General features: G+C 51.9%; 1 protein-coding gene across 3 annotated transcripts in view; it reads left to right on the forward strand.

Moving 5' to 3' along the window:
* Positions 1–379: 379 nt before the first annotated feature.
* The window catches only part of JADE2 (jade family PHD finger 2), a 74685-nt gene continuing 47226 nt past the window's right edge, over positions 380–27838 (forward strand). For 2 of the 3 annotated variants that reach the window (XM_059483940.1, XM_059483942.1), the window contains exons 1-4: positions 380–743; positions 7092–7149; positions 9555–9640; positions 21029–21186. In XM_059483940.1, the coding sequence (XP_059339923.1) occupies positions 7092–7149; positions 9555–9640; positions 21029–21186 (302 nt within the window). In that variant the 5' untranslated portion in view covers positions 380–743. Of the gene's footprint in view, positions 744–3367; positions 3491–7091; positions 7150–9554; positions 9641–21028; positions 21187–27838 lie in introns of all 3 variants that reach the window. The other variant, XM_059483941.1, reaches the window with a different exon arrangement.

Genomic DNA, 27838 nt, shown 5'->3' on the forward strand with positions numbered 1-27838 from the left:
AAAGGTTGGCGAAGCCGCCCCGTGTACGCGTGTGCACAGCGCGCAGAGGGGGAGCGGGCGGGCGCGGGGGGTGGGGGGGGCGGAGAGCGTGAGTGTGTGCGGGTGTGAGTGTGAGTGCGTGTGCAGGGCCGGGCTGCGGGGCGCCGGGGCTGCGGGCGAGCGGCGCTGGGGCTCCGGGCAGCGCCATGGGGCCCCGGCGGCCGGCGGGGGGGTGACGCGGGGCGGGCGGCGGCGGCGGCGGCGCGGCCCGCGATGGGACCCGCGCTGCCCGCACCTGGCCCTGCCGCGGCGCCCGGGGAGGGGAAAAGGCGAAGAAATTGAAGATTTGGGGCGGCCGAGGCGGGGGGGGGGGTGGGTGGGGGGGTGGAAGCACCGCCACCATTATCCGTCCCCGCTCCGAAAGTCGCTTCCCCGCCTCCCTGCCGGAGCCGGAGCCCGGGCGGCGGCGGGGCGCGGAGCGCCGGAGGAAGTGCGGGGTGAAAAAGAAAGAGAAACAGGCGGGCAGGGCTCGCCCCGGCCGCGGCGGAGCGGCCATCTCGGCTGGGAGCGGGACCGCATCCATGGAGTTACCGGGCGGGCGCTCCTAAGGAGGGCCCGGGCGGCGCGGCCCTGGCAATGACACCGGATTGAGCCGCCGAGGGGGCTCTCCCGGCCGGGGACTGCGGGAGCATCCCCCGCCCCCGCCTCCTCCCGCCTGTCACCCCAGAGACCGGCGCAACTCCGGGCGGACACTCCTGGCCAAGGTAAAGGCTCGGCGGGGTGGTGGCGGGAGCGGGCTGGCTTTGCAGCGGATGGTTATTTTGCAGCTCCCCCTGCTTTTGCTGTATATATGTCTTTTTTTTTTTATTATTTATTTTTTCCCCCTCCCTCCCCCGGCTGCCGGGCGGGGGATGTGCAGCATTCCCGGGGCGGATGGCGCACGGTGGTCACTCTCCTTTGGAAGTGCGGGAGGGAGGGAGGCGGCGGGGACGTAAACAAGAACTTTTCAAGGCTCGGTTCGCCGCTTCGCCCCTTTATTCCCCGAATTAATGACTGCGGCAGCGGCCCCGCGCCCTGCCCTGTCCGCCGGGGGAGCGGGGGACGCCCCGCGGGGCCGGGGCGGGCAGCGGGGGCTCGGCGGGCGCAGCGCGGGGCGGGCGGCGCGCTCGGAGCGCAGGGGCCGCGGGCGCGGAGCGCTGCGCGGGGCCGGGATGGCGGTGCCCGGGGGCGTGGCGGCTGCCGGCTCCCGCCTGCCCTCCCCTTCCTCCCCCCTTCCCTCCCCACCGCGGGGCTTTCCCCGCCGCCTTCCCCCGCCGCACCGCGCCGCGCCGCGGGGTCCCGGGGCTGCCGGGCGCGGAGGCTCCGCCGCTTTCCCCCCGTGGCATCACCCGCGCTCGGAATCATCCCGCGTCCCCCCGCGCCGTTGTCCCCCCGGGCCGCCCCTCCTTCTCTCCCCGGCCACCTGCCCCCTCGCCGGGCTCCCTGCTGCATCCTCCGTGCCCCCGCCGTGCTCCTGCCCCTTCCCCACCTGCCGAGCCGCTCCCAGCCGGGATGCGGGGCTGGGAGCGCCCCCCCGGCTGCCCCGCGCCCGGGGTGGGAGCGGCGAGCTGGAAGTTGGGAAGCGCTGGAAAGGCGGGAGGCTGCTGGATTGTCAGCCTCGGTCGCAATTAGGGGGAAATAAATTTTTCTCTCTGTCTCTCCATACCTATACGTTTTGAGCGCTTTTTGAGTGGGAAGAGAAGGATGGCATGGCATTCGCAGGGAGAATTCTCAGTGCCCTTCTCAGCCCTCACAGTGAAAATTGTTTTGAAGGGCTGAAGCCAGGACCCTCCGACCGCTTGGACAGTTCTATGAGGAGGTTTTGCTTGGGGGAAAAAAAACCCAATTATCTGATCTCAGCCTTCTCCCCAGGGGTACGGAGCCCAGCTTTTAGGAATGGTGTTTGACCTTTAAGCACTTATTGGCTACTGGGGTTAAAATAAGCTTGAGATAGGAGTAAAAATAGCTTGCAGAAAGGTTAAATCGAAGGTTAAAATTGTTTTTCTTAAGAAAATTGAGGCTGATGTTCAAAAATGTAGGCTTGGAGCAGAGGATGGAGGGTACACGTTAGGGGGTCTGTAGGCAAGCAGATGCAATTCCTTTAAAGTATTGATGGCTGCTGATAGGGTTTGACACTCAAGTTCTGAAAGTTGGTGGGTGAGTGGTCCTTCAGACCAGTTCTGGTCTTTACCTTTCTGCGGGTTTTCATGATTCACAAAGGTTGGAGTGTATGTAGCTCCTGTTGATTTCCTCTGAGTTCTTGATGCTCAAGAGACCTGCAGGATGGGGCAGCTGGCTGTGGGCATGGAGCTTTGCTGGTGTCCCTTCTCATGCCCTGTGTCACTGCCTGCACCTTCCCCAGGAAGGCAGGGGTGGCCCCAGTGCCCTCAGTAACCTTTCTGATCACCTGTGCTCTGTCTGGGCTTGCTAAAGAAAAAATAGATAATTATAAGGTAACGAGTCAGAAGAGGCAAGCAAAGTTATAAACGTGAGTGGTAAGGGAAAAAAAGCCCCTTGTAGGTGTGGAGAAAGGCAAAGCACAGGAAGTAAACGAGCGCTTGTTTTGTTTTAAATTGAAATGAGATTAGATTTTGCCCTGGGGAGCCAAGACAGCAGCGCTGGTATGGAGGAGAGGAGGGATGGCTTGCTCCTCACCTGGGCACCTGAGCTTTTGCTGGAAAGCTGGGGCTGGCAGCAGCCTGTGGAGGAGGCGAGGGACAGACGAGCCCCAGCAGGCAGGGGCAGGCTCTGCTGCCCAGAAAATGGTTGTTGTAGGTACCAGGATCCTGCTCTTCAGCATTTGCTCTTCGCAGGGTTACCAGGGAGGTCAGGAAAGGCTCCTCCCAGATGGAGGGGCTGAGCGCCACGGCTTGCTGCGGGTCTTGTTGGCCCCGCTGCCGTGCATCCTTAGGTCCAAAAGTTTGTCCTGTTACTATGAAATTGGGGCTGTGCCAGTTTGGGGGATGCTGCTGCTCTCTCGGAGCCTCCCGTAGCAGCGCTTGGCTCCGGAATTTGCTCATGGGAAAAGGCAATGGGACGAGGACAACCCTCCCACGGCGTACCGGCTGGGATGTTCCAGCCCTCCACCCTTTTTATTGCACTTTCTAACAACTGGCTGGAGTTCCTAGACAGAGGATAAAAAGCACATTAGGGCAGAGGGGGAGCGCTGGGGGGATGCTCGGGAGCAGCCCCAGGCTCGGTGCCAGCCGCGGGCACAGGTGGCTCCGGGACGGGGTCCCCGAGCGGGGTCGGTGGCCGGAGCCGTGTGCGTGCCGCTGGGGGCACTATGTTCTGTTTGTGTTCCTATTTCTGGGCTGGAAGAACAAACAGGGAAGTGGTTTTTCTGCAGTCTCATTGCAGCTCACAAACAGAGCACATCATTGAGCCGGTGTTGCTCTCAGCGTCAGAGGTGACGGCGCATCGGGACCGAGCGCGGCGCATCCCTCACTCAACCTGCGGGAGCTGGGAGGAGGTGATGACCAAACCCTTTCCTTTTTTTTTTTTTTTTTTGCTGCAACTTATGCAGGTTTCTGTGCCTGTTCCCTGTGGAAGTGGAGGGCACAGGCATGTATGAATTTCTCTGTTTGCTTGCCACAATTCAGAATGGTTCCTTCTTGGAAGCAGTGGAAGCAGCCTCTGCACAGGGTGCTGGGATGCCGCTAAGAAATCTCCAGATCGCACGTGGAGTTGATGTGCAGAAGAGTTTGCAGGGAGCTGGGGAACATCAGGGGGCTCTCCAGAGCACAGGGCTGCTGGAGGGGTCTGCAGAGGAAGATTTCTGTGCTAGCTGGAGGCTGGATGAGGCATTTCGGTTCAGTGTGGATGGGAGCGGGTGCCTGTCCCTGGCAGTGTGCCCAGCTCAGCTCAGGATCTGGGCACAGGCATCTCTGTGTGCCAGCAGTAGTTGCCTTCACCTCTCCCAGGTTGCATGGGCTGGGCAAAATTACATTCCCAAGAGCTCCTCTCCAGCCTTCCCCTGCTGTGAGGCAGGACCAGCCAGCCTGAGGCCATCATCTCCATTTTAACACCAATCCTGGTGCTAATTTGTCCAAGGACATAGTGATTTACATTTGTTTAGGCTGATGAAGGGCCATCATCTTCCTTGGTCTAGCATTTATCTGCCTTTCTCAGCTTTGAACAAAGGCAATGCTAAACATGTGTTGGTTTGCAAGCAGTTCAGTTTTTGGTTTCCAGGCATTAGCCAGGGCTATGCCTGTGGATTTGAGTTGCAGACACTTCAGGGGGATGTTCATTTGTTTATAAAAGAAACCCACATCTGTTTCTGTTTGAATTTTTAAAGCAAGCCTACATAGAAACCTTTCACTTGGTTTCTGGCTCTGTAAAAACTAGATTTTGGGCCAAGTTTGACCTAACAGTGACCTTTTCAAAGTATTACAAATTTTTTTGGTATTTGTTTATGACTTTATTAATGATGCCATGTGGGGAATGGGTCAGTTAAAGGTGAAATTAACTTCTAATGTAAACAAAAGATTAATTTTGGAGCAGAGATGGTATTTTGCTGGGACTTAAGTTGCTCAGTAGTTCACCAGCTGAATTGCTTCTGAGAGCTTTTGGGAGCCGGAGCTCCAGCCCTGGGAGGGATGTGGGCAGTGAGCCCTCCCCACCCCCAGCCACGATGCCAAAAGGGTGGTGGGAGTTCAGCCACCATCAGACTTTATAACTCTGGGATACAGATGGGGAAATGGCCCAATTACCCCTCTACAGTAAATTCCTCTCTTTAGTGCCATGTGGTTTACTACTGTTTGGCTGCTCGAGATGAGTCCCTCAGAAGCAGCATCTTAGCACAGCCTGGAATGTAACCATTTTCTGAAATAGCCTGGTTTTGGCCAAAACTTTTGTTCCTTTCAGGCACACAGTACTTTGTGTGCCATCCCCTGCCCAGCCTTTCAGTGCTGCTGTTCAGAGATGTCTGTACTTTGCTCAAGCCAGAATTTCATTCACAAATTTAATGCAGTTTGGTTTGGAGGATGCTGTCTTGCATCCTGCCAAACAGTGGCAAAATGATTTACTGAAGTACAGATGCTATTTTTACCTGCAATGTGAACCACTTCTGTATGTGAATATCAATTCATCTTGTTACCTAGTGAGTGTGTTAATTCTGTAGGCAGCTCTAGGACAGAAGCAGGATGCAGGGACCAGGTTCAGTGAGAGGGATGATCAGTGCATCTCCTCACACATACCAGCCCAAACCAGTGCCAGCCTCCTGCTACCTGAGCATTGATTGCAAACCTTTTTCCCTGCTTGGAGGAGAGGGATGTCAGTGATGCTGCCTTGCTGTAAAAGCAAAGATGGGAAACCTGGGAAATCTCACTGGCTATCAGTGGCATTCCTTTGCTTCTCCTCAGGTGGTTTTTTCCCCCTCCTCTTGGCTTTGGCTTATTTAATCTCTGTGATTAGGAACTCCAGAATCAATACAACCATTGCACTGTCTTTGTGCTCCAAATGTCTGTTTGTCACTTCAGACCAGTAGGAACCAGTTTCAAAGGTTGAGGTAGGATTTTCACTAAAAGTAAGTAAGCTGCAGTTGGAGCTATCTTCAATTTCATTTCCCCCAAGCAAAATCTAATGGCTATTTGGAACAAGGCTGGTTTAATAACATCTGTTTCCTCTTGAATCACCAGGGGAAAAGTATTGATATTGCCATATTCTTAGGGAGTGTTTTAAGTCACATTTTGACAGGGCAATGCCTTACCACAACACTGATAGTTAAAATGTTCAGGATATTTTGTAGTATTTTCCTTTATAATGCTGTGATACCACATATATTGTAAAATACACCTATTACAAGGTTTTTATATGTTTATGTGGAACATTTCCTGATGTTTGGGGGCAAATGTCATGCTGTAGCTTGCTGTCCCACTCTGTGTGCTGCTTGTACCTGTTGCAACCAAACCACACAAACCCTGTGTTTCATTATCATTCCCAGTTACCATTTGTGGAAGCAATAGTGGGTATGACATATGAACACATTCAGATTCTTCAAAAATATCTCAGAAACTACTGGGAAGATTTCAATGAGGTTAAGACTGATTTCTGTGCATGTATTTTGGCTTCTATCCTGTTGGATAGTTGTCTGGTCCACAGGTAGCCCTTTCCATCCAGAGCTGCCCAAGCCCTGTATTGAGAGCCCTGTATTGATCAGCCACCAGTTACAATGGTAAAATTTGGATTTTCAAAAGTTAAAATACCTTTCTTCTTTTTTTTTTTTCCTGAAGCACCTACTTTGAGTTCTGAGTGCTTGGTTCCCAAGGGGTGAGTTCAGGACAACCTGCTGATTTCAGGCACTCCTGTGGCTTGTTCAAAGTCTCAAAGCAAATCAGCTGAGCTTGAAGCCGGTCTCCTCATCAGTGCAGTGGTAGCTGCTGCTGTGATTTTAGCTCTGGAGGATGGAGAAGTCAGGGCAGCTGAGCAGGAGGCACTTGCCCACCCCTGGGAGCTCCAGGAGGGCAGTGATGGGAGGTGCTTCCTGTGTGACAGATACTCCCCAGCTCTTAAAATTAATAGCTGGTGGCTGAATGGGAAGATGAGTCAGAGGGTAAAACCCCAGGCTTGTGGTACCCAGGGGTTCTCTTCAGCTCTGGGATGCTTGTACTTCCCCCTGCAGACATACCGAGAGTGTGCAGTTTCCATTCTCCTGTCTTCACACTCTGCAGCTGGGACAGGTGGTTCCCAGGACATCTCTTCCCCCATCCAACAGCACCATGGTCCCTTGAGGACATCCTCCAGTCCTGTTGGAGCTCTTGCAGAGGAAGAGACATTTGGATGCAAATCCTGCACAGACAAATTTCCATGCAAAGCTGAGTGATCCACATGCACCCACTGTAACTACTGGGAGCGGGAAAAGCTGGTAGAAAGACAATTAAAGTTTTTTTAAAAATCCATGAGAATTGTTTTCTTGCATTTTTTTCAGCCTCTGGGTAGTTGTGTGTCCTGAGGGTAAGGACTGACTGGTGCTGGCGTAGGAGGGGGTGCAGATACTCATATAGCAGTGCTTTGGTGTTGAGATGAGTTTTCTGGACATGAAGTGTAATGTTCAATTTCTTTTGTTCCAGATGGAAGAAAAACGACGCAAGTACTCCATCAGCAGTGATAACTCAGACACCACTGACAGTAAGACCTTTCATTCAAAGCTTTGAACAAGACTCACCTCCAGCAGTCAAAATGCTTGAATAATTACTGTACAAAGAGTGGAGGAAACTGCATTTACTGGGAAGTCTCTGCACAGTGAATTGTGTGCAGGGCTGGGTTTGTCAGAAATGCAGCAACAAGCTGATATCAATTTATTTAAACACTTGGCTGTGGCTCCTCTTAACTGATGAGAGTGTCTCCCTCGTGTGAGGAGTCTGGGCGAGGAGAGCTGCTGATTGTAGATGTGCTAACCAAGCAGCAAACACCCTTTGTAGATGAGTTGTCCTTTCCTGTGAGCTGCAGCCTGAGACTAGTTTGCTCTTGATTTTGGTTGTACCAGGAGAAAGGGAAGTTTTTCCTGGAGTCAGAGTAAAACTGGAGCAGTTTGCATTGTTCCCTCCTTGAAAACTGGAGAGTGATGTGGGAAAAGGGATAAGGCTCAAGCCAGCAAAACCTGCAAGCCCACGCTTGCTTTTCAACATCTACCTCACTTCATCCTCATTCAGGAAGGCACAGAAGCATGTGTTCAACAATAAACATGTGCAAATGTGCTGAATTTTGGCTATAAATAGAGCACTCTCCTCTCCCACCTATTCCAGGGTTTCGCCCGCTGCACACATAGCGCACTGCCTCGGTGTTCAGTACCCTCAAGGCACCAGCCTAATCCCTTGTCTGGACTCTGGAGTTTCTTATTAGTGGCTCTTGGTTTCTTACAAATGTCACAGTAATTTCATCTGCGCCGTGCTGGGAATTTGCTCTCCACACTTTACAGGATCTGGCTGCTGGATATCCGAGAACGAAAGGCACTTTAGTAAAGACACTAAACTTCTGGGCTTTTTCCTAACAGGATGATGGAGAGATTACAGGGGGTTATGGAAAGGCTGATCTTGCTGGGTTTGGCTGCTGTTCCCACAGCTTCAGCCAAAAAAATTGTCAGTGTGAGTGGAGTTAGCACCACAACTGCCGACGGGAACCTGCTGTTCTGCTGCCAGCGGGGACCCCCATCCTGCTGGAGCCCAGGGGGCCTGGGGCTGAGCTGTGCCTACAGAATGTGTTTCAGGCTCTGTCAACACCCTTGCTTCTCGTAAAATGAAACATCTCTATCTCAGAAAGGAGTTTGTTTTGGAAGCCATGCTCCAAACTTCCCATCTCCTAATCCCCAGATGCTCAAAGGCTTATGGAGCCGAGCTGTGCTCGCTGCCTTCCCTGCCTTTCAGGGGTAAGGCATCCTTAATCATGGTATTAAACAACATGGCCTTATCTCTATGGGGCTTGGATATTTATGCTCCAGGTGATATCTAAGCTTTTGACAAATGCTCTCCTGCAGGATGGTTGTAAACAGAGTGGTGACCTTCTTTCTCATGCCTCTGCCAGCAAAGGGTAGTTGTGGTGTGTTATCCAAGCCTGTATAGCTGTAGCATCACATTGTAGCTTGAGAAGAGGGGGCAAGGTGGAAATCAGTGGCTGATCTCTCCATGAAAGCTGTGGAGCTGCTGCTGCTGCACTCCTTGGAGCAGCTTGCTGAGTAAAGCAGTGTGTCCGTGGGGCTGCAGCATAGGGGTGTCTGCTCTGGGCTTTGTCCACACAGTCCTGTTGTGCTCTGAAGTGTTATAAAGAATTTCATTTGTATGGAACCCTCTTTAATAACAGCTGGCCTGCAACTTGAAAAAACAAGCTGTGTTTTGGGAACAGGTGATGCCCCCATGTTTGGCCTTCATTTTCTGAAGTACAAGTGCAGTGCAAGTAAAGAATACAGGTTGGGCTGGTGCCTCTTCCCCTGTCAGGAAAAGTAGGCTTGTGAAATTTACCTGGGCTCAGCTGCCTGAGCTGGAGGAAGAACAGTTTCCCACTGCAGAGGTACCACAGCCTGACCCCTGAGTCAGCTCAGCTCCTGGCTCCAGCCCGTTTGGATGTTGCTTATGTGCACAGTGCTGTTTCCTCCTGTTTAGCCCTCCAAGGATAAAAAAAATCCGTGTTAAATAGGCCTATTGGTAGTTATTTTGTTGCAACCTCACAGAAACATTTTTATATACTGTAATATGGAGGGGTCCTCCTGTACAGAAGACTGAACTGTCATTATTATACAGAAATTCCAGTAATCAGTTTGTTATTTATTATTAACAAATACAGCCTTACATTTAAGTGATAACGACACAAATGGATTGGAAATAAAGATCAGTAGTGTATGGTTCCAGCACGTTTCAGGCTTTAGCTACCCTTCTTTTTGGAGTGGTGATGATACTGCACCAAAAAAAAAGTCATGTCAAGGTGTTATTCCATCTTAGTGCTGACCCAGAGTGTTGGCTGGGGCTGGAGCAGGGGGCTGGTGAGGTAAGGAAAGGCTTTGACTCGTTCCCAAATAACCTGTCTCTGTTGCCTTGTTGCAGGTCACACCACATCCACCTCCAGATGCTCCAAAATTCCGAATACCAAATCCCCCTGGTCGCGGCAGAAGGAGAAGAAGCCCTCTGAGGTACGTGGGCTTTTAGGCTTTCCCCAAAGGAGAGGTTTCCCATGGGACTGCACTTGCCAGCTGTGACAGCCAGTGTGGCCATGGCTTCTGTGGGCACTGGGTGCCAGGACAGGATATCCCCAAGAAAGCAGAGCCTCAACTCCCAACAGCTGTGTCAGCCCAGCTCTCCTGGGGAGGGAGCTGATGGGGACACACAGTGAGCGTCTCTGCTGAAGGCTGTGGGTCCTTGTGCCCCTCCATCCCTATTGAGGCAAGTAAAGACAAGTTGGGTGGGGCTGGGAGTCCTGCAGTACTGGGGTGTCTGCATACCAAGATTCCCTGGTTTGGGTGCCCCTCTGGGTGCCCTTTTATTGATGGCACAGGTCACAGCTCTGACGGCAGGGGAGGGTGATGTGGAGACTCCTCCCATGAGCAAGTGGGAGGCGTGGAGAGCTGTGAAATGAGAGCACAGCTGAGTTGCAGGTTGTGCTGTGTTGGTTTCCCCTGTCACAGGGCTCAAGGACATCAAGCTGAGGCCATCAGTCTGACCTTGCTGCAGGGTTCCCCTGGCAGGGGTGGGCAGTGCTGCCACTCTGGGGACACTGCTCAGCTTCACCTGCTGGCTCTAGTGCAGGGCCTGGGCCTTGGGTGGGAGGAGCTGTTTGTCCCCAGGACTGTTGGGAGGGGTGGTGCTGTGTCCTGTTTTTCCTTCTGTGCCTCGGATACATTTCCACTAGCCATGGAAACTATACCAGGCATGAGCTGCTGTTGTAGCAACCGCAGTGTTTGGCAGTGGTCATCTTCATTTCAGCAGCAGCATGAGCAAAGCCAGAGGGACATTGTTCTCACATTCCCTTCCCTCTGCACTGGGGTCTGGAGTCAAACAGTGCTAAGTTTAGCAGCAGATGAAGCTGGCATGGCTCATGTGAACTCCCCATTTCACATCTCCTGACGCTGTGGCCTGGTGAGCACAAACCTCTGCAACATCCTCCTTTTGCATCAAGCTGAGTAGAGATTTTGAGGTTTTCCTGTGGTCACTGCCTGAATTACAGCTGCACTTGGTTCTTACTGCTCTCAAAGGTTTACATTGAAATATCTGTGTTGGCAAAGGACACAGACTGAAAGAGTTGAAGTTATTTGTGCATTGGGTAAAGAGAGGGACTGGAAAGCTGTTACTGCCAGCTGAGTTAGTTGGAAATACTCCAGAGAGCAAGAACCAGGGGTGCAGGTGTCACTGACTGCTAACAAGGCTGTTGGAAAATTGAATATTAGCACTGGTAATGTTGAGTTTTGGTTGTAGATGTGTCTCTCAGTGTGGTGTGGGGGAGATTTCTGTGAGCTGAATCCTCCTTTGGAAAGTGAAGCATATGGGGCATTTCCTCCTCCTGTGGCATTTTTACCCCTCTCTGAAATAACTGCCCATCCCTGTGCCTGATGTGTCCATAAAGGCTTAGGTGAGCCCTCTAGGTGCTGTCAGGAGTCTCTGCCACAGAGATGCCTCATGTCAGATGTGAGAAGATGTGACTCATGTCACAGCAGTGTCACAGGTGCCACCCTGCTGCTGCCCAGTAAAATCCTTCTCCAAGAGTTGGGGCATCTTTCTGCCTCACTGGTGCAGACACATTTCTGTTATTAATATGAGTTAGTTTAATCATCCATGTAGGATTTTACCTGGCTGCTACTGAATATAAGTCCAAGATTCCAAGTGAAAATGCTTCTGGATTGGATGAAGTGTGGTAAGAGCTGGATCCAAGCTGCTGCTCTACAACAGCTAGAGTGAAAACTAGATATTAATCCATGGCACCTGGGGAGACATCAGATGCCTGCAGAGGGCTCCTCCCTCTGCTTACTGCTCCATTATCCCCCAAGGAGGGTTCTCAGTGAAATGTAGCTGTGGAACAGATAAAGTGGAGCAAAATCTGAACAGGTCCCAGCTTAGCAGCAGTTGGGACAGAAACTGAATCTCTGTGGCTTATGTGAACTGAGAGTCTAGGGGAATTTGGGGAGGCCATGTGTGATTACTCAGGCTGGAGTTTGGCCAGGATGCTCAAGCTGACAAACCATCTTTTACAAAAGCATGGTGGGCACGCAGGCAGATGGAGCAGTGCAGATCTCAGCTGTGCTCCCTGCTTGCTGCTGTCTGGGTCTGCTGGAAATCAGCACCAGTGAAACTCAGGGCTCAGGACATTGTTGGAGGTGGATAGAGTATCACCCCAAGACTTGCAGCTGTGCAGGGAGATGGTTTGGAGATCACTCCTGTATGAATTTCCTCTCCAGCAGCATCTTCTAAACTTTTCCATGAGTGACCCAACTTCTGCTCTTCCTGTGAGCACCCATGAATGTGTCTGGTCCAGGCACTGTGGGGTTTGGCACATCCTCCCAGGAGCACTGGGGGATTTCAGGCACAGACTGTGACCTGCATCATGTCCTGTTGGAGCAAGTGCTGGGAGCTGTAAAACACAAACTACACTGCTATCAAACTACTTCACATGAAAGAGTGAATCACCTTTTCTTTTGTCCATCCTGCTGAGGATGGATGTTGATCTCATCATCAGTGACAGATGGAAACCACAGGAGAATAATAGGGAGAGCAGGATGAATGCATTAGCAGGTATTGAACCCCCAGCCATTTTGGGTCTGGACACATCTTTTCAAACCACAGCTCCAACTCCAGCTTTACACATTGTAGCTTTATCAAGAGCTGCAGTGGGTGCAGGCGTGTCCTGAGGGATGGCCATGCTGGAGGATGGGCTGGGCAGATGGCAAATGGCCACCAACCTGTCCTGCCCTTCTCCAAGTCATGTCCCCTTTCTCTGGGAGCAGGCATTCCTCCTGACAGCCCGGGCAGGAGATAAAAAAATCGAAAGCATTAGTGTTACATAGTTATTAGTCAGGTCAGGGGGTGATGTTTATTATGAAAGACTCTGTGAGAAGGGATTAACTATACACATTAAAAACCATCGGATACAAGGCATCTGGAAAAACAAGCTTCTTAACATGGAAAAGTACTGAGCTGTTTGTAAACATCCGCAAAGGGGCCATTGCCAGGGAGGGTGATTATATTTATCTGTGCCTGTCACGGGGCTCTGCCCGGGCTCTTTCCTGACTGTCCCAGGCACCAGCCGCTGTTTCCTTGGCTCTGTCCCTCGCAGAGGTGACAGCTGTCCTTCCCTGCCCCTTGCCTGGGCAGCAGAGCCTTCAAGGCTCAGAGCTGGTGCTGATGGTGCCCTGGGCATGGCTCTGCTGCACTGCTCTGCCTGGAGGCAGGGATGAACGTGGGCAGCTGCCAACAGCTCCTTGCATCTGCACTGATAGCAGTACCAATCTGGTGATTTTAATTAATCTCATTAGCGCTCGTTTGTCTCTTAACTTGTCTGCAAATGGGGCGTGCTGGCTGGTACCCATCTCCCTGGGTCCCTGCAAGGAGCTGCTGGTCATGCTCCCCACCCTGGCAGCTGGAAGGAGGGGATGCTCGCTCAGGTAATCCCTGCCGTGGATCTGGATCTGCAGCAGGGAGTAGCACATGCCTGAAGCACGGATTTCTGCTTCTGTTGGTGGCACATCAGTGCAATCCTGCCCCCGGCTGTAGAGCTGCTGGGGATGTGAGCACGAGCCTCACATCCCTGGTTTGACTGCAGTCTTCAAGGCTCTCTCCTGTTCCTGACAGGGAACAGTTGTCAGTGTCTAAGGAGAGAATTTAAGAACAAGGCAAGTGTGTAATGATAGTCTGTGGTTCTCTCTGCCAGCTCCCAGCCATCAGCAGCCCAGGGACTCCCTCGGATGCTGCCTCTGAGTCACTGCCTTAGCTGCTGTGTTAGTCATTACCTCCAGAGCTGTTTGAGATCCACAGCGCTCACCTGCACTGCTGGAATATATTTGGGAGGCACAAAAGCCTGCTATTTTGTGCAGAACACCTGCCTGCCAGCCCTGCAGCCGTCCTTTCTCAGCTGAAGAGCCCTGAGCAGTCTGGGCTGTGCTGTGCAGGTGCTGCTCATCCCACCGGACATCCCCGCTGCCCTTCTCCCTCGCTCCAGACCTTCAGGAGGAGAGGGGACTGCAGCTGCAGGCAGGGCTCAGGATGAAGGGGAAACCACAAATTTATACAATTTACTTTATTTTCTGCTTGCCTTGTTTAGATATTACTTCTGTGTTTTGAAAGGCACCTTTTTATATCTCTTTACAAGGATTTAACTCCTTTCCCTTCTAAAATGTAATTCTTACTGCATTGGATCATGATTTTTTCCTTCTGCATTAGGTATATAATGACCCAGTGCAATGTGAATTTAGTTCCTGTGCTCTTCTGTGCTTGGAGAAGAGCTTTAATGGATGTGGCCAAGCAAGACTGGACATGCTTTTATGGGGCTGGATGGGGAGAAAATCCCTCTCTGTTGAAAGGTTTGACTGCAGTTTGGCTTTGTCAGTTTTCCCTTGCCAGCATGGGGATAACAGATTAAAACCATTGTCTTCTGAATGCTGAGAAGGGCTGGACAAAAATGCTTCTTGTTCCTATTTTGAGTTCTGTTGTTCATTGAATCTTTAACATCCAGCATTTCAAGAGGAAACAAGACTAGATGAAGAGATAGGAGGCTGGCTCCCCAATTGGACATGGGAGTTCAGGATTTCTTCCCCCACAGGCAGATGGTATCTCCTTTCAAACACACTCCTGGCACTGCCACATTTCAAAACCTTGCTACCGACTATCAACTCTCTGCTCATATTGGAAAGGGCTGGAAAAATGGGATAGAGCAGCAGGGATGTAGGACTGGGAGATCCAGAGGGCAGTGGGGTGGGGCAGCCAGGGCTGCACCCAGAGAGGTGCCATCTCGAGCTGATATCAAGACAGTTTGTACAACCAAAACCTATTCTCAGGGCTCCCATTGTTCCCGTTGTTTTCTCTTTCTCTAAAAATCCTTGTGACTCATGAGCTATAACAAACAATTTTATGCTTGAGAGAGTGAAGGGCTAAGAGAGCTGGCTGCAATGAGGGGGGAGTCCTGTGCATGAGGCAGCTCGAGACTTCCCTGGTCCCAGTGTGGATGGAGGAAGGTGGTTGTGGCTGGGGCTATGCAGGACTGCCAGGACTGCAGTCAGGGAGGGGAAAAAGAGTGTTGGGCCAAAGCCTGAAGAACACTTGATATGTCAGTGTCAGGAAGCAGCCCCACACCTGCCTGCAGTGACCTGCTGCTGCCCCTGCTTGGAGCAGTGCTCACAGCACCCACCCACCACCCCTGCTTGCTGTGGAGGGTCATCACTGTGAGACACACGTGACTGCTGTGGGTGTGAGGGCATCAGGGAGGATTACAGCTCTGCTGGGTGATGGAGGGAGTGAATTCAAAGGTGAGATCTCGGATGCAGGCTGTGACCATCCCTTCTCACCTCTCCTGCCCACCCTCACCCTAGTGAGCTCTGTGTTTTCTGCACACACTTCATTTTGGGCTTCTCTTCTCTTACATTGTGTACCACTGCTTTGGAAAGAGTTCTTTTCACTAAAACTTTTTAGGGACAGAGATGTTATTGTGTATTAAAAAAATGGCATCCCCTCCTGGCATTTGAAGGAGGAGGCACTGAGCTTATTTATTCCTGTGCCCCAAGAGCAAGGTCTGAAAGCTCCAGAGTGAGCCGGGTGCAGATGCAGGGGAAGATGTGTAACAGAACTCCTGCCAGCTCAGGAAGCCTGGTGTGCAGGGACCCAGCCTGCTGGAGCCCATCTGTGTTGGGCTGAGCTCTCTGCTCCCTCTGGGGCTGTTGTCTCCTGGGCTGGCTTGCAGCAGGCGCCGGGAGCTGAGCGCCTGTGCCAGGGATGCTGGGGCTGTGCTTGAGTTGCTGGGGCCATGCCAGGGATGCCGGACCATGCTGGGGATGCCGGGGCTGTGCCAGGGATGCTGGGGCCTGGCCAGGGGTGCCAGGGCTGTGCCGGGGCCATGCCGGGGATGCTGGGGCCGTGCTGGGGATGCTGGGGCTGTGCCAGAGATGCTGGGGCCGTGCTGGGGATGCTGGGGCTGTGCCAGAGATGCCGGGGCCGTGCTGGGGGTGCCGGGGCCGTGCTGGGGGTGCTGGGGCTGTGCTGGGGGTGCTGGGGCCGTGCTGGGGGTGCTGGGGCTGTGCCAGGGGTGCCGGGGCCATGCTGGGGGTGCCAGGGCTGTGCCAGAGATGCCTGGGCCGTGCTGGGGATGCCGGGGCCGTGCCGGGGATGCCAGGGCCGTGCCAGATCCGGCACAGCAGTCCCAGGCTGGCTGCTGCTTTCAAGCTAATTAAAGCCAGGGCTAGACGAGTGTTTCTTCTCATTTCGATGGAAAGCCCAAAACAGATCCGGCTCTGGCTCTCACCCAGGAGCTGGTTTGGTACAAGAGGGAAGTCATTACTGCAGGATGAGAGTTTGGTGGTTTTGGGTCTGTTTGGGGCAGAGGGGAGATTTGGCAGGCTCAGAGCCACAGTGCAGTCACTGGGAAAGCCAAGTCCTTGACAGAGCACATGGAGTGGGAACTGAATGGCAGGGAGATTGCTGGCCACTTCATTAAGAGGGGTTTGTGAGTGAATCACAGAGCCTAGAAATTGATGTGAGAGTTGCATGGAAAGGTGGTGGAGAGGCTCCCAGAGGGGCTGGGTGGTGATGGGGCAGAGGCAGAGAAGGAGGAGAATGCTGGAAAGCAGCACAGCTTGGGAGTCCTCAGCTGAGGGAGGGATGGGGAGCAGAATTTCTGATGCCTCATGGCATGTCCTTCATCCTTCCTGTTGTGGTGAGGCACTGTGTGCCTTGGCATCTCCCAGGGGTACGTGTTTTTCTCTGAGGTTGTCCGGCTGTTGGACAAATTGATGCTGGTCCATGGAGAGCTCCCAGAGATGCCTCACAGGTGTCACAGGGAGAGGCTGCAGGGCTGTGTCCAGTGGGAGAAGCAGCAGATCCTCACCAAGGTGGAGCAGCCTTTGTAACAGGTGCCAGGGGCTCAAGGAGGAGCCAAATCCAACCCTTGCCTTGCAGGTTTCTGCCATACCTGCAGGAGCATCCCTCCAGTGCCAGGCTGGATCCCAGTGACACGTTGGGATGTGAACATCAGAGGATGTCACAATGGATTAGCTCAGGGTTTGGTTGGTTTTTTGGGTTTTTTTTTTTTTTTTTTTTTTGGGTTTTTTTTTTTTTTTTTTGAGATACAAAAGGAACACAGCTTTTTGCTTTAAAATAGCAAATTACAGAAATTACAAAAGTACTGATGTATTGTTGGGGAACACTCAGTGACTTCTCATGTTACTGGACTGCCAGGACTGGCCCTACTGGTGTGTCAGTCCAACACCACATACAGGTGGGCAGCAAGGATGGGGAGGTCCTAGGGGTACTCCAGATTTGCCTGGCCTGTGGGATACAAGGGAGATTAAAGTTTTTCCCATGTTCCTTTCTTTGCCTGGAGTCTGAGGCTGCACAACCACACCGACCTGGTGTGGACTCCATGTCCATTTCTTTTGGAAATATGAAGGAAAAAATATCTTGGGATTTTGAAATTTCACATTATTTTTAACTGTGTTTAAAGCTGACAGTAACAAAGGGAGAGGCTGGCCCTGGGCACTGATGTGATGCATCCTGAGCATCACTAAACCTCCATGAGGTTCCTGAGCAAGCAGAGGTAATAAAGGAACATCTTGGTTTGGCCTTTCCCATTGCTGGCAGATCGATAGGCAATAACTGAGATCCCATTCAGGGCTGAAAGGGGAGGACAGAGCCTGGCCAGGGCTGTGGTGGTGGAGGGGGGAGCGGGTGCAGGGCAGCAGACAATCTGTCAGCTCCCACGGCCGGGGAGAAACAGTAAACACTCCTATTGAGGGAAAATTGCTTGTTTTCTGGTACCCAACTTTCTCTTCATCGCCAGGTCCTCGGTTCATCAGTGCCCAATTTATCCTTTATTTGGTTTTCATAAATAATTCAGAAGAGTTTGAGTAGAATAATTGAGTCTTTTCCCAACCCTAATCCCAGACAATTCAAAACAAAAAGACATTTAGATTACAATTTGAGCGTATTAGCTGTTGGGAGATTTCCAGACAACTGATCTGCTTTCCTTTACAATTTCTGTGCTGTTCTATCATTTCTAAAGTGTTCTGCTTTGATAGTTAATAATTTGAGCATATCCAGTTCTTCATGAAAAGACAGAGGCGTCGCTGTGATAAAGTGCGGGCGCGCGTGCCGCCGTCGGATGGGTGAGCTTATCTGTTTTCCAAGAAGGACTAAATAAATGAAGTAGTGAGATTGCAAATCCAGCCTGCAATGTGCCTTATCTTCAGGGAAATAGATACAATCGTGCTTATTTGGCTTAAAATTAAAACTAAGCTTCTGTTCTGGTGCGAGCTGAAAGGCCAGAAGGGATGGATTTGGGGAAGACTTAATGCAGGAAACCACAGGGTTGGGATCTGCACCAGGCAGAGGGAGGAATTATACCAGGGGCTGGTCCCATTGCTGTGCAGGCTCCTCCATCTCCCTCCTTATCAGTGGGAGGAGGGTGATGGGCCAGGATTTTGGCACTGTTCCATGGATGCCCTGGTGTTACCCAAAGAGACAGGGCTTGTCTCCTCACTGCTGGCGCTGACCTAGCAAAAGAAAATGGTGATTTTTGCTTGGGGTAAGTGTCTGGGAAGGCCACAGCTGCTGTGGGTGCCTGGAGGCCTCAGGGCAGGGTAATGATGTGGCTGGACACTCCCAGTGGCTGGTTGTCCTGCAAAGGGCAGTCCCACTCCCAGTCCCACTCCCAGTGTTCTGCGCTGCTCTGAGCTGGCTGCCAGGTCTGGGCGCTGAGGTGGAAGCAGGAGCATGCTGCCATCCTGCCCTGCACTGCCCTGGCTGCCAGGTCTGGGCGCTGAGGTGGAAGCAGGAGCATGCTGCCATCCTGCCCTGCACTGCCCTGAGCAGCTTCCTGCCACAACTGGGTGTATTTGCCTGCATGAAAGGATGCAATGCTCCTGTATCCCAGAGCATCAAAGGAGGTGTCCTCAGGAGGCACCTGAGCTGGCATTGAGGGAGGAGGGTACTCACATGTCAGCAGGATCCAGTTCAGATTGTTCAGAAAAGCTTTTGGGTGCCCTGAATGTTTGGAACCATTCCTGCTTGCCTTTGCCCGGAAGTCCCTAGGGCATGTGTGTTCAAAACAGTGTTTTCTATAACAATATTGTGCTGTTGCCAGGTGAAGGTTAGACTGAATATTAGTAAAAATTTTTCACTAAAGGGTGGTTAAGCACTGCCACAGGCTGCCCAGGGCAGTGGTGGAATCCCCATCCCTGGAGGGAATTAAAGACAAGTGGATGTGGCTCTTGGGGACGTGGTTTAGTGCTGAGCTTGGCACTGCTGGGTTGAGAGTTGGACTTGATGATCTTGTAGGGTTGGGCTCGATGATCTTGTAGGGTTGGGCTTGATGATCTTGTAGGGCTTTTCCAGCTTTAATGAGTCTGTGCTTCAGGGATTGTGTGGTGCTGGTGGCCAGAGCAGGGGGTGGCACTGACCCCATCACAGCCCTGTGTGGTTCAGGCACAGGGGAGCATCTCATCCACCCAAGCCAAGAGCTCTGAGGTGTGAGGGAGGGATCCCTCAGGGTTGTGTTGTCCTCGTTGGAGCTGGGCGCTGAAACTGGGTTAAGGAGATGTCATTGACCCAGGCTGGACCTGTCAGGCCTGTCAAAAGCAGGGTGTATTTCTACCCTTTGTTTTAGAAAACACTCTACAGTGGGATTCCTGCACTTCTTTGGATACACAGACCCACGCTACTGAAGGGACTATGATATCTCACATATCCCTTCTCATGTTTAATTAATGCCTCTCTTAATATTTTTTTAATTTCCCACACTGGCAGTGTGCTAAAAGGTTACTGTGGTGTTTGTAACCCACAGAGGCTTAAAGGACCCTGATCTTTCCCAAACTGAGCTGACTGTAATATATAGGCTGTTAATTATGTTTGTGGAAGGGTGTGCCAAGACTGGGTCTGACCAACTCAAATCAGGTTTATATGGACATAGTTAAAAATGTCTCCAAGCAGCTGCATCAGGAGGAGAGTACCAGTGAAATTCAGAGGTCCCAACATAGCAAAGGTTGTTTATATATTGTATTAACTCTAATTGGGTTAGCAGCTGAGGCTCTGAGGATTAAACAAACTGACCTAAATACTGGTCTCAGTGGTCTTACTTAATGTCTAGTTTCCTGCATTTCAGTTGATTTGGGTTCCCAAATTCTCTCCAAAATGTGTTATCTTTGTGTCAAAAAATGTAGAACTATCCTGTATTATTTCTTGTGATTCTGACAAAGCAATTCTCATTTGGAGAGCAGGCTGTGAAGAGATTAAACAATATCCAAAGAAAACACCTGATCCACCCCAGCCTTGTGGAAGGAATGCAGAAGTAGCAGGGAGGGAGTGAGATGGTGTCCAGGCAGGATTGCTGGCACTGGCAGTTATTATTCCAGCTAATAGCAGATGGTAGAGAGGAGAAATCATCCATTTTCATTTACAATTTATTTTTGTGCTGCAAGAGGCAGGATTGCTCGAGTCATTGCTGTCAGGCAGCCCTCTGGAAGGAAAACCTTACTTACCGTGAGGGATATTTTTAGAATGAGTTTTTCATCCCTGTGTATTGGGAGAAGATGCTGCAGGGCCACGAGTGAGATGGAGAATGAGCCCATTCACTGACTGAAGGACTGGAGGATTTTCCTGCAGGAGGGGACCAGTGTTGATCTCACAAGGGGTTTATTGAGTCAGGAAGAATCTGTGTGGATATGTAAGCAGCACCTAGATCACATTTTAGCTGGATAATTTCTGTCTTAAGCTTTTGTCTGTCCCTGTTCAGGACAATGAGGTGATGTGATGGAGACATGAGGGTGCTTGGGGCAGTGAAGTGACCTGAAGGGGACACAAAGGTGCTTAGGATGGTGAAGTGATGTGAGGAGGATATGAAGGTGCTTGGGATAAAGTGGCTCTGTGTTTCCCACACCTTCATTCAAGACAAGAACATTTTCTTGTGGCCTGTGAAGCCAAATGTGGAGAACCCCAGTTGCTGTACGTCCCTTAGCATTTGGAGTAGATTTGTGTGGTCGTGCTGAAACCATCAATCCCCTAAGATAAAGCAGCCTGTTTCTTCAGTTTAAAACTAATTTTTGGTCTGCATCTTGTCCAGGCTCACACCCTGTGGCTGGATTTCCTGAGTGCCCAGTATGGGGAACCTTGAAGGGGTTGCAGCTGCAGGGCTTGGGCTCTTGGCACTGCGTGGCTGGAGGGGAGTCCCTGCCCGTTGCCGTGTTCTCCTGCCCAAAACTGGCCCTGCAGGGGCTTCATTTGACACCCTGAAGCCACTCAGTTGGTGATGCAGACACCCTGTGCTGTGCCTCGGGGGCAGTTTCCCTGGACACCCTCCCTGGACCCTGCACTCAGGATGGTTTGTTCCCCTGCAGGTGTTCAGGACGGATCTGATAACAGCCATGAAGATCCCTGACTCCTTCCAGCTGAGCCCTGACGAGTACTACGTGCTGGCTGATCCCTGGAGGCAGGAGTGGGAGAAGGGTGTCCAGGTGCCAGCAAGTGCTGAGGCCATCCCTGAGCCTGTGGTCAGGTAAGTGAGCAGGGTCTCCTCCATCTGGTTCTGTCCACAGGGAACCTGGTCCTGATTGGGAATCTCTCCTTTCGGTGGGGTTCCCTCTGCCTTGGTGGGGTGCACACCATCTGGGAGAGCACTTAGAGGTGATGCTCAGGATCCTGGGCTTGCACAGCGATGCTCCCACCACATCCTGAGATGTCCCTCTCATATGTGTGGCTTTTTTTGGGCAGTGGCCAGCTGGGACAGCTCCTTGTTTGCTCTCGGTCAGGAAATTTAAAAAAAAAGACCTTGTAAAATCAAAGGAATAATAAAAAAATAACAACAGAAACCCATGCAGAATGCCAGCCTGTGCCTGGCTGCTTGATGCCTCTCTGCCTAGGAGCACGTGGTTGTACCACTGGTATTTCACGGCAGGGGAGCAGGAGTTGGCCCTTAAATTAAAAACTTCCCTCTTTACCATGTTTGTGCAGATTGGAGACGTGCTGGGCATGCTGAGATTCAGGGCTTGGGAAAAGGAGCCCAGCAAACACAGAAGCATCTCCCAAGACCTTGTGGAGACGACGTCTGTCAGCAGAGATTGGGGGCTCATTAGCTATTTTAAAATAGGGAACTGAGGTTTAAAATAGACACTCAAACAGCTGCTCAGGCGAGAAGGAAACATGGGGGAGCTGCTACTCCCTGTGACGTGTGTGGGGGATTATCCCAGGGCAGTGGCCAGAGCTGTGGGGGCAAGGTTGGTGCTGCCGGTGGGGGGAATGGAAAAGGCTGGGAAGGGACCCCAGAACTCGCAGGGTTGGACCTGAAAAGTTGCAGGATCAGACCCAAAACTCCTCAGAGGGTTTAGAGGAGCTTTGCATCTCTGGTGTGTTCCCTTTGTGACGTGTGACACCGTGTGTGCATCCTGCAGAAACACTCGTGCAGCGTCGTGCCAGGGCGATGCTGGGGCTGCTCACAGGAGCGGGGTGGCTGCTGGGGGATGTGTTCTGCCAAGGGATTTGGGCACAGAGCAAAGGCTGGTGGAGGCTCTGCTTGTCCCACAGCAACAGCAGCTGCTGCTGCTGCAGCTGCCGACCCCGCTTCTGAAATAAACTTTTGTGTATGCTCCCCTTCCTCCCCCGGGGAAAACAGAGAAAGAAATGAAACTTTAATGAGTCTGAACACATCAAAAGGGAAGTTGTAAAGGGGGCTGTTGAGTTGATTTAATCCTTGGGAAAAAAAAAAAAAAAGCAACCAAAAAAAAAAGAGAAGGGAAGGAAAAAAAGCCTGTGTGTGAAATATCTTTTTTTAGTTGTCTTTGATAGCTAACCGCAGTCTGGCCTCGCCAGTGCTCTGCTTCCCAGCTGAGGGCTCGTGCCGGGGCTATTTCCAGCTGAAAAGTGATAGCTTGGCACTGCCTGGGCTGGCAGTGCCCATGTAGAGCTGGGAGTGCTGCTTCCCAGCAGTGGGATTTGGCATCCCAGACCTCACAGCCAGAGGCTCCTGGGGTGCAGGACAGGCTGGAAATGCACCTCTCTTCTTGGCTCCCAGCCCTTGGATTTGGGGGTGCTGGAGCAGCTGTGCTGCATGTTTTCATGAGTGGATATTCCTAGAGTGACACCTGGAACAGGTCACTCCTTCCCAGGTCCCCATCCCACCCTGTCCTGCTCTGGCACCCCCAGCACCATGATGGTGGTGGTGGTGTCCCCCGGTTTCTGGAGGGGACATCCTGGTGCTGCCCACTCACCCTGAGTGTGAAGTTTCATTTCCAGTGTCAGTTTCTCTTCTAGTGTTATCCTCTGAAGAATTTCCTAATTCTTGGGATTATTTTACTTGTTTGATTATTCTAATTGGCACTTTTCCATAATCCTTAATGAATTGCCTCCTGAAATAGTTCCAGCTCTTTCTTCAGTACCTCAACACTGTTTTTAGTTCAAGCCTTGCTCTACAAAGCATTTGTTTTATTTTTAAAGCAACAGATATTAGGAAGAAATTCTGCCCTGTGAGGGTGGTGAGGTGCTGGCGCAGGTTGCCCAGAGAAGCTGTGGCTGCATCTCTGGAAGAGTGTCCAGGCTAGACAGGGCTTTGAGCAGCCTGCTCTAGTGGAAGGTGTCCCTTCCCATGGCAGGGTATTGGAACTAGATGACCCCTTTAAAGTCCTTTGTAAATCTGTAATTCTGAAATCTGACCCATTCTCTATGACCTCTCAGGTAGTGATTGCTGACTCCATCACTCCTAGCTAACCCCAGGTCCCCTCTAGTTTGTGTCACACGCTGCTCATCCCAGGCTGCTCCTGGGCTGCTTGGAGATTGTGCTGCTTGCCCACAGCTTCAGCTTCCTCCTCTTTCTTCTGCTGTTGCTCTGTCTTACACTGTGTCTCAATTGCCTGAACCATCTCTCTCTGCTGGCTGGGCAGCAAGCATGGCCTGGAGGGCTTTGTCCTCGGATAGACTCCTGTTTGGGATATTTTGCCTTCCCCAGTGTGATGGGAGGGAAATGAAGAGCTCATTTTACAGCAGTGTTAATGGTTGCACCTGGTTTGTAGCCATGATGCACTCCCAAGGGGACAGGCAGTGACACTGCCAGATTTTTTTTAATCGGGACAGAATGCACGCCAGAAGGCACAGCAGAGATGGTGTGTTCTGCTGAGCAGCCCTGCCTCCCAAAGCATCCCTGCCCTCAAGCTTTTCCCACTTGGGCCACTGATGTGAGAATGGGAGGTGGAAAGGGCAGTGTTGGGCTGCCAGGGACAGAGCAGACTGCAGTAATTTTGCTATCTCCAGGGTTAGACAACTCCTTCTTGCATCTTGCCCTGTTTTGGAGAAATGTCAAATGTTTTTTCACAAGAGATGACTCTATTTCATCTGCCTTAAGAGAGCAGCCTTAAAAGGCCTTACAACTCCATCTACCTCCCCTGTTTAACTGCTTTAATTCACCCCAGTGTCCTTCCCAGGAGCAGCCACCTTGCTGGTCCTGCCTGAGCTGCTGCTTTTGCCCCCACCCCATGGCTGCTGCCCCATGGCCTCGGCATCACTTTCCTCCTTTACTTCCAAATTTTCCTTTTTCCCTACTCAAAAAATTTTGTCTAAACCGAACATCCTCTCTGTGTTAGCTGTGGACAATCCAAATTCCTTTAATCTGCTGAAAAAAGTCCCAGCATTGATGTTTTTTGTGCACTGGCAATGTGGAGCCCAGCGGCTGCTGCTCTTCCTCGCTGTCAGCGCTCTGCTTTCCCCATCTCAGAGGTGTGACAGAGCATCCTGCCCTTAGGGGGGGATGCCTGTGCTAATCCAGTCCTGATGCTGTCACTTCTGACAGCCACTTCCATGTGAAACTCATAGGGGGAGGTGGGGAGGCTGGAGAGAAGAAGCTAGAGCCCCTGGAGCTGGTGAGCAGACAAACATTGTCTGCAAAATAATAGCCAGCCCATGGTGCTGCTGCTCAGGAGCTGGATCCTGGGCTGAGCCATGGGCAGCCAGCAGATTGTGCTGTGGGGTGGGAACTGCTTCCTGCTCTGGAGATGGAGCTCATTGTCTGGAAGGTGCCATGAGTTGGAGCAGAGATGGAGCAGAGATGGAGCTCATTGTCCCAAAGCTGCCATGAGTTGGAACAGAGATGGAGCTCATTGTCCCAAAGGTGTCATGAGATGGAGCAGAGATAGAGCAGAGATGGAGCTCATTGTCCCAAAGGTGCTGTGAGTTGGAACAGAGATGGAGCAGAAATGGAGCAGAGATGGAGCTCATTGTCCCAAAGCTGCCATGAGTTGGAGCAGAGATGGAGCTCTCTGTCCGAAAGGTGCCGTGCACTCAGCCACTGCTGCTCTTTTCATCTCCCTCCTGGCTGCTTGGAAACCAGCTCTAGGTTTTGTGCCTCCAAAGCTGAAAATGAGATTTTTAAAACATTTTGTTTTCCTGGAGCTGTAAAATGTCAAAAGCTGGGGTAGAGGCAGAAGGCAAGAGCTGTATTTTAAGGAATGCTTTCCTCAGAAAGCATCTGTCTCCAAATGCCTCCACTGAGAGCCACCTTAAACTCCAGGGTCCTTTCTAGGTTAGCACAAATTGCAGTGCAGTTGTGAGGAAAGCAGGGGAGGAAGAGGTGCAGCATATCTTGGCTTGTTGTCTCAGGAGGATGCTGCTGGCAGCCACCTGGATGCCAGGGTCATCAGAGGCAGCACAGGAGATCAGCTGCTTCCTCTCCACAATTACTTCTGGCTCACGGCTATTCAAAAGGGTTTTATTTGAACCTGAGAATTTTATTGGCCTGAGAATTGTCCAGAGCTTGAAGGGCTCCTGTGTGGAGATAAAAGGCACTTGCAGTCAGATGGGAGCTATCAGAGCAGTCAGGGCAGCTTTCCCTTGCAGCAGGCAGGCAGGCTGCCATCCCCTGCCCTGTGTCACCCACCTGCAGTGTGGGTGGTGGTGACACTGCATCCCCCTGGTGCTGTGTTCCACCTCTGCTAGAGACCATAGTGGAAGGATCTCCACTGGCTTTTTTGGAGCAGAGCTGAGCCTTACAGCCCCTGTGTGAACTCTGCAGTTATTTTACAGTTGTGTAAACAGAGGCACAGAGATTTCCAGCATGAGGAGATCCAGATGCAAGGTCCCATTCTGCTATGGGATGCAGTTGGGTGTTGGAGGCAAAGTGGGATCATCTCAATGCAGCCTCAGGATTAAATAAGGTAAAGTAAGGGCAAGAGTTATCAGCAGTTTGGGAGCAGCAGGGCTTTGGGTACCTCTCCTGTTGTAAATGGGAAGATGGGAAAAAGTCAGATGAGTTTTGTATTCCCAGAGTCACATCATAACAAACCCCAAGGGACTTTGCTGGTTGATGGGTGCTCGTAGGAGGCTGTGAAGCCATTTTTGAGCAGTGGATGTGCCAGGGACCTGGGTTTGTCCCTTCCTGCTGGTGGCAATGCGTGTTGAGCTTGCACAGCAGAGCATCACTTCCTAGAGCAGCAGCACCTACGTGGGATTTTATGCACCTGTGCAGGTTTTATTTCCTCCTTTATTTAATGATTTAATGTTCTTGGCATGTGGCTCCTTCCCCAGGCTGACAGGGATGCAAGCAGGATCTCAAGGTGGCTCTTGGATCTCGCATTAAGCCACATTAGTATGTGCTGTAGATTCTGTTTCCTGTGAATTTGCACACAGCGGGAGGACGAGCAGGAAGGCTGCTTCTTGCTGGCAGCCTTCCCAGATATTCTTGGCATTGCAGATCTATACTTGCATCGTCGCTGTGGCCCTGTTTTAACAGAAAACAGAAAGTGCTGTGCTCACAGGAAGGCACAGCCCCGGCGAGTGCCGGCGATGGCGGCACCGGCACAATCCGTCTGCCGTGCACCATGGCCCTGTCCCTGTCCTGTCCTCCCTCAGTCCCCTCTGCCCTTCTCTGATGGCCACTCACAGGTCAGGCTGTGCTCAGGGAACACATCCAGGTGGTGCAGGGCTGGCTGGGCTGGGTGGTGTGGCACTGCCCCCTCAGGTTCATCTCCTCCAGGCTGTTCATTACTGGACTCCCATCAGGAGGTGCCCCCACGTCTCCAGGAGCCCCAGCAGCTCTTTTCAAGGTGTGCATTGCTGGCAGGTGGTGGTTGTGTGGTGCCAGTGTCACTGGCAGAGCAGGCACACGGAGCAGGTCTGTCTGTGGGAAGCAGTGCTGGAGATGAGTGTGCTGAGGCGGGGAGAGGAGTGAACTGGTGCACCAGCAGTGGGTGTGGGACTGGAACACGTCCCTGCCCCCATCTTGCACTGAGAAGACACCTCAGCTCCTCCTCACAGGGCTGGGTGCTGCACCCACAACACCCAGCAAAGGGAGAGAGCCCCTGCAGGAGCAGTCTGTGCTGCAGTGTGGAGCGTGGCAGCCCGAGGAAAGGCGGCCAGGCTGGCCTGGCACCAGGGTGGCACGGTGCAGATGTCCCAGCCATGCCTGGACGTCACCTCTCCGTGTCCCCTGGGAGTGCTGGCTGGCAGCCAGGCTGTATCCTGCAGCCTGGGGAGGGCTTCCCGAGGCTGCCTGCTCAGTGTGTACTCCATGAACCAGCACACTTTGTTCTCAGTGCTCACATTGGACTTCCTCTCCTCGGTCAGCGACGCAGGCTGGCTGTTGACTCATCAGCTGCTTCCCTTGGGCTTTGCTGCAGAAGGGGCAGGCAGGATTCTGCAGCAGTTTGAGGAGCTTTTGGAGCACAGCTTTTTTTTCTTTTAACATAATCCTTTTTTTTTTTTTTCCTGGTTTTTTTTTTCCCTTCCCTCCAGCTCATCATGAAAAATGTGTGAGTTTGGAGCTTGCAGATGGCATGCTGGCGATTTTACAAAGGGCTATTTCTTGGGTTGGTTATCCCTGTTCTGTGGCTGCCTGCTCTTGAATGTGCCTGGGTTCTGGTATGCTCCAGAAATACATCTACACTTCCCTCAGAGACTGTGCTCTGATCGAAAGAAATGAAAATCCCAATTGCCCTAGGCCTAAATGTTTTGATCACAAGCCCTGGGCTGTGTGTGGGGAGAGGAAGACTCCCTGCCTGCCCGTTCCTGGGGACCCCCACAGTGACAGCTGGGCTGTGAGGATGGGCTGGCCAGTGGCACTGATCCAGGGCTGCAAAATAATCCCAGTGATGTAACATCAGTGAGTTTGGTCTCCAGCTCTGCCCCTGGCCAAGGGAGGTTTCCAGTCAGATCTGCTCAGGCGTCCCTTG

This window comes from Ammospiza nelsoni, chromosome 16, assembly GCF_027579445.1.
Source record: "Ammospiza nelsoni isolate bAmmNel1 chromosome 16, bAmmNel1.pri, whole genome shotgun sequence".
In the NCBI taxonomy this organism is placed as follows: domain Eukaryota; kingdom Metazoa; phylum Chordata; class Aves; order Passeriformes; family Passerellidae; genus Ammospiza; species Ammospiza nelsoni.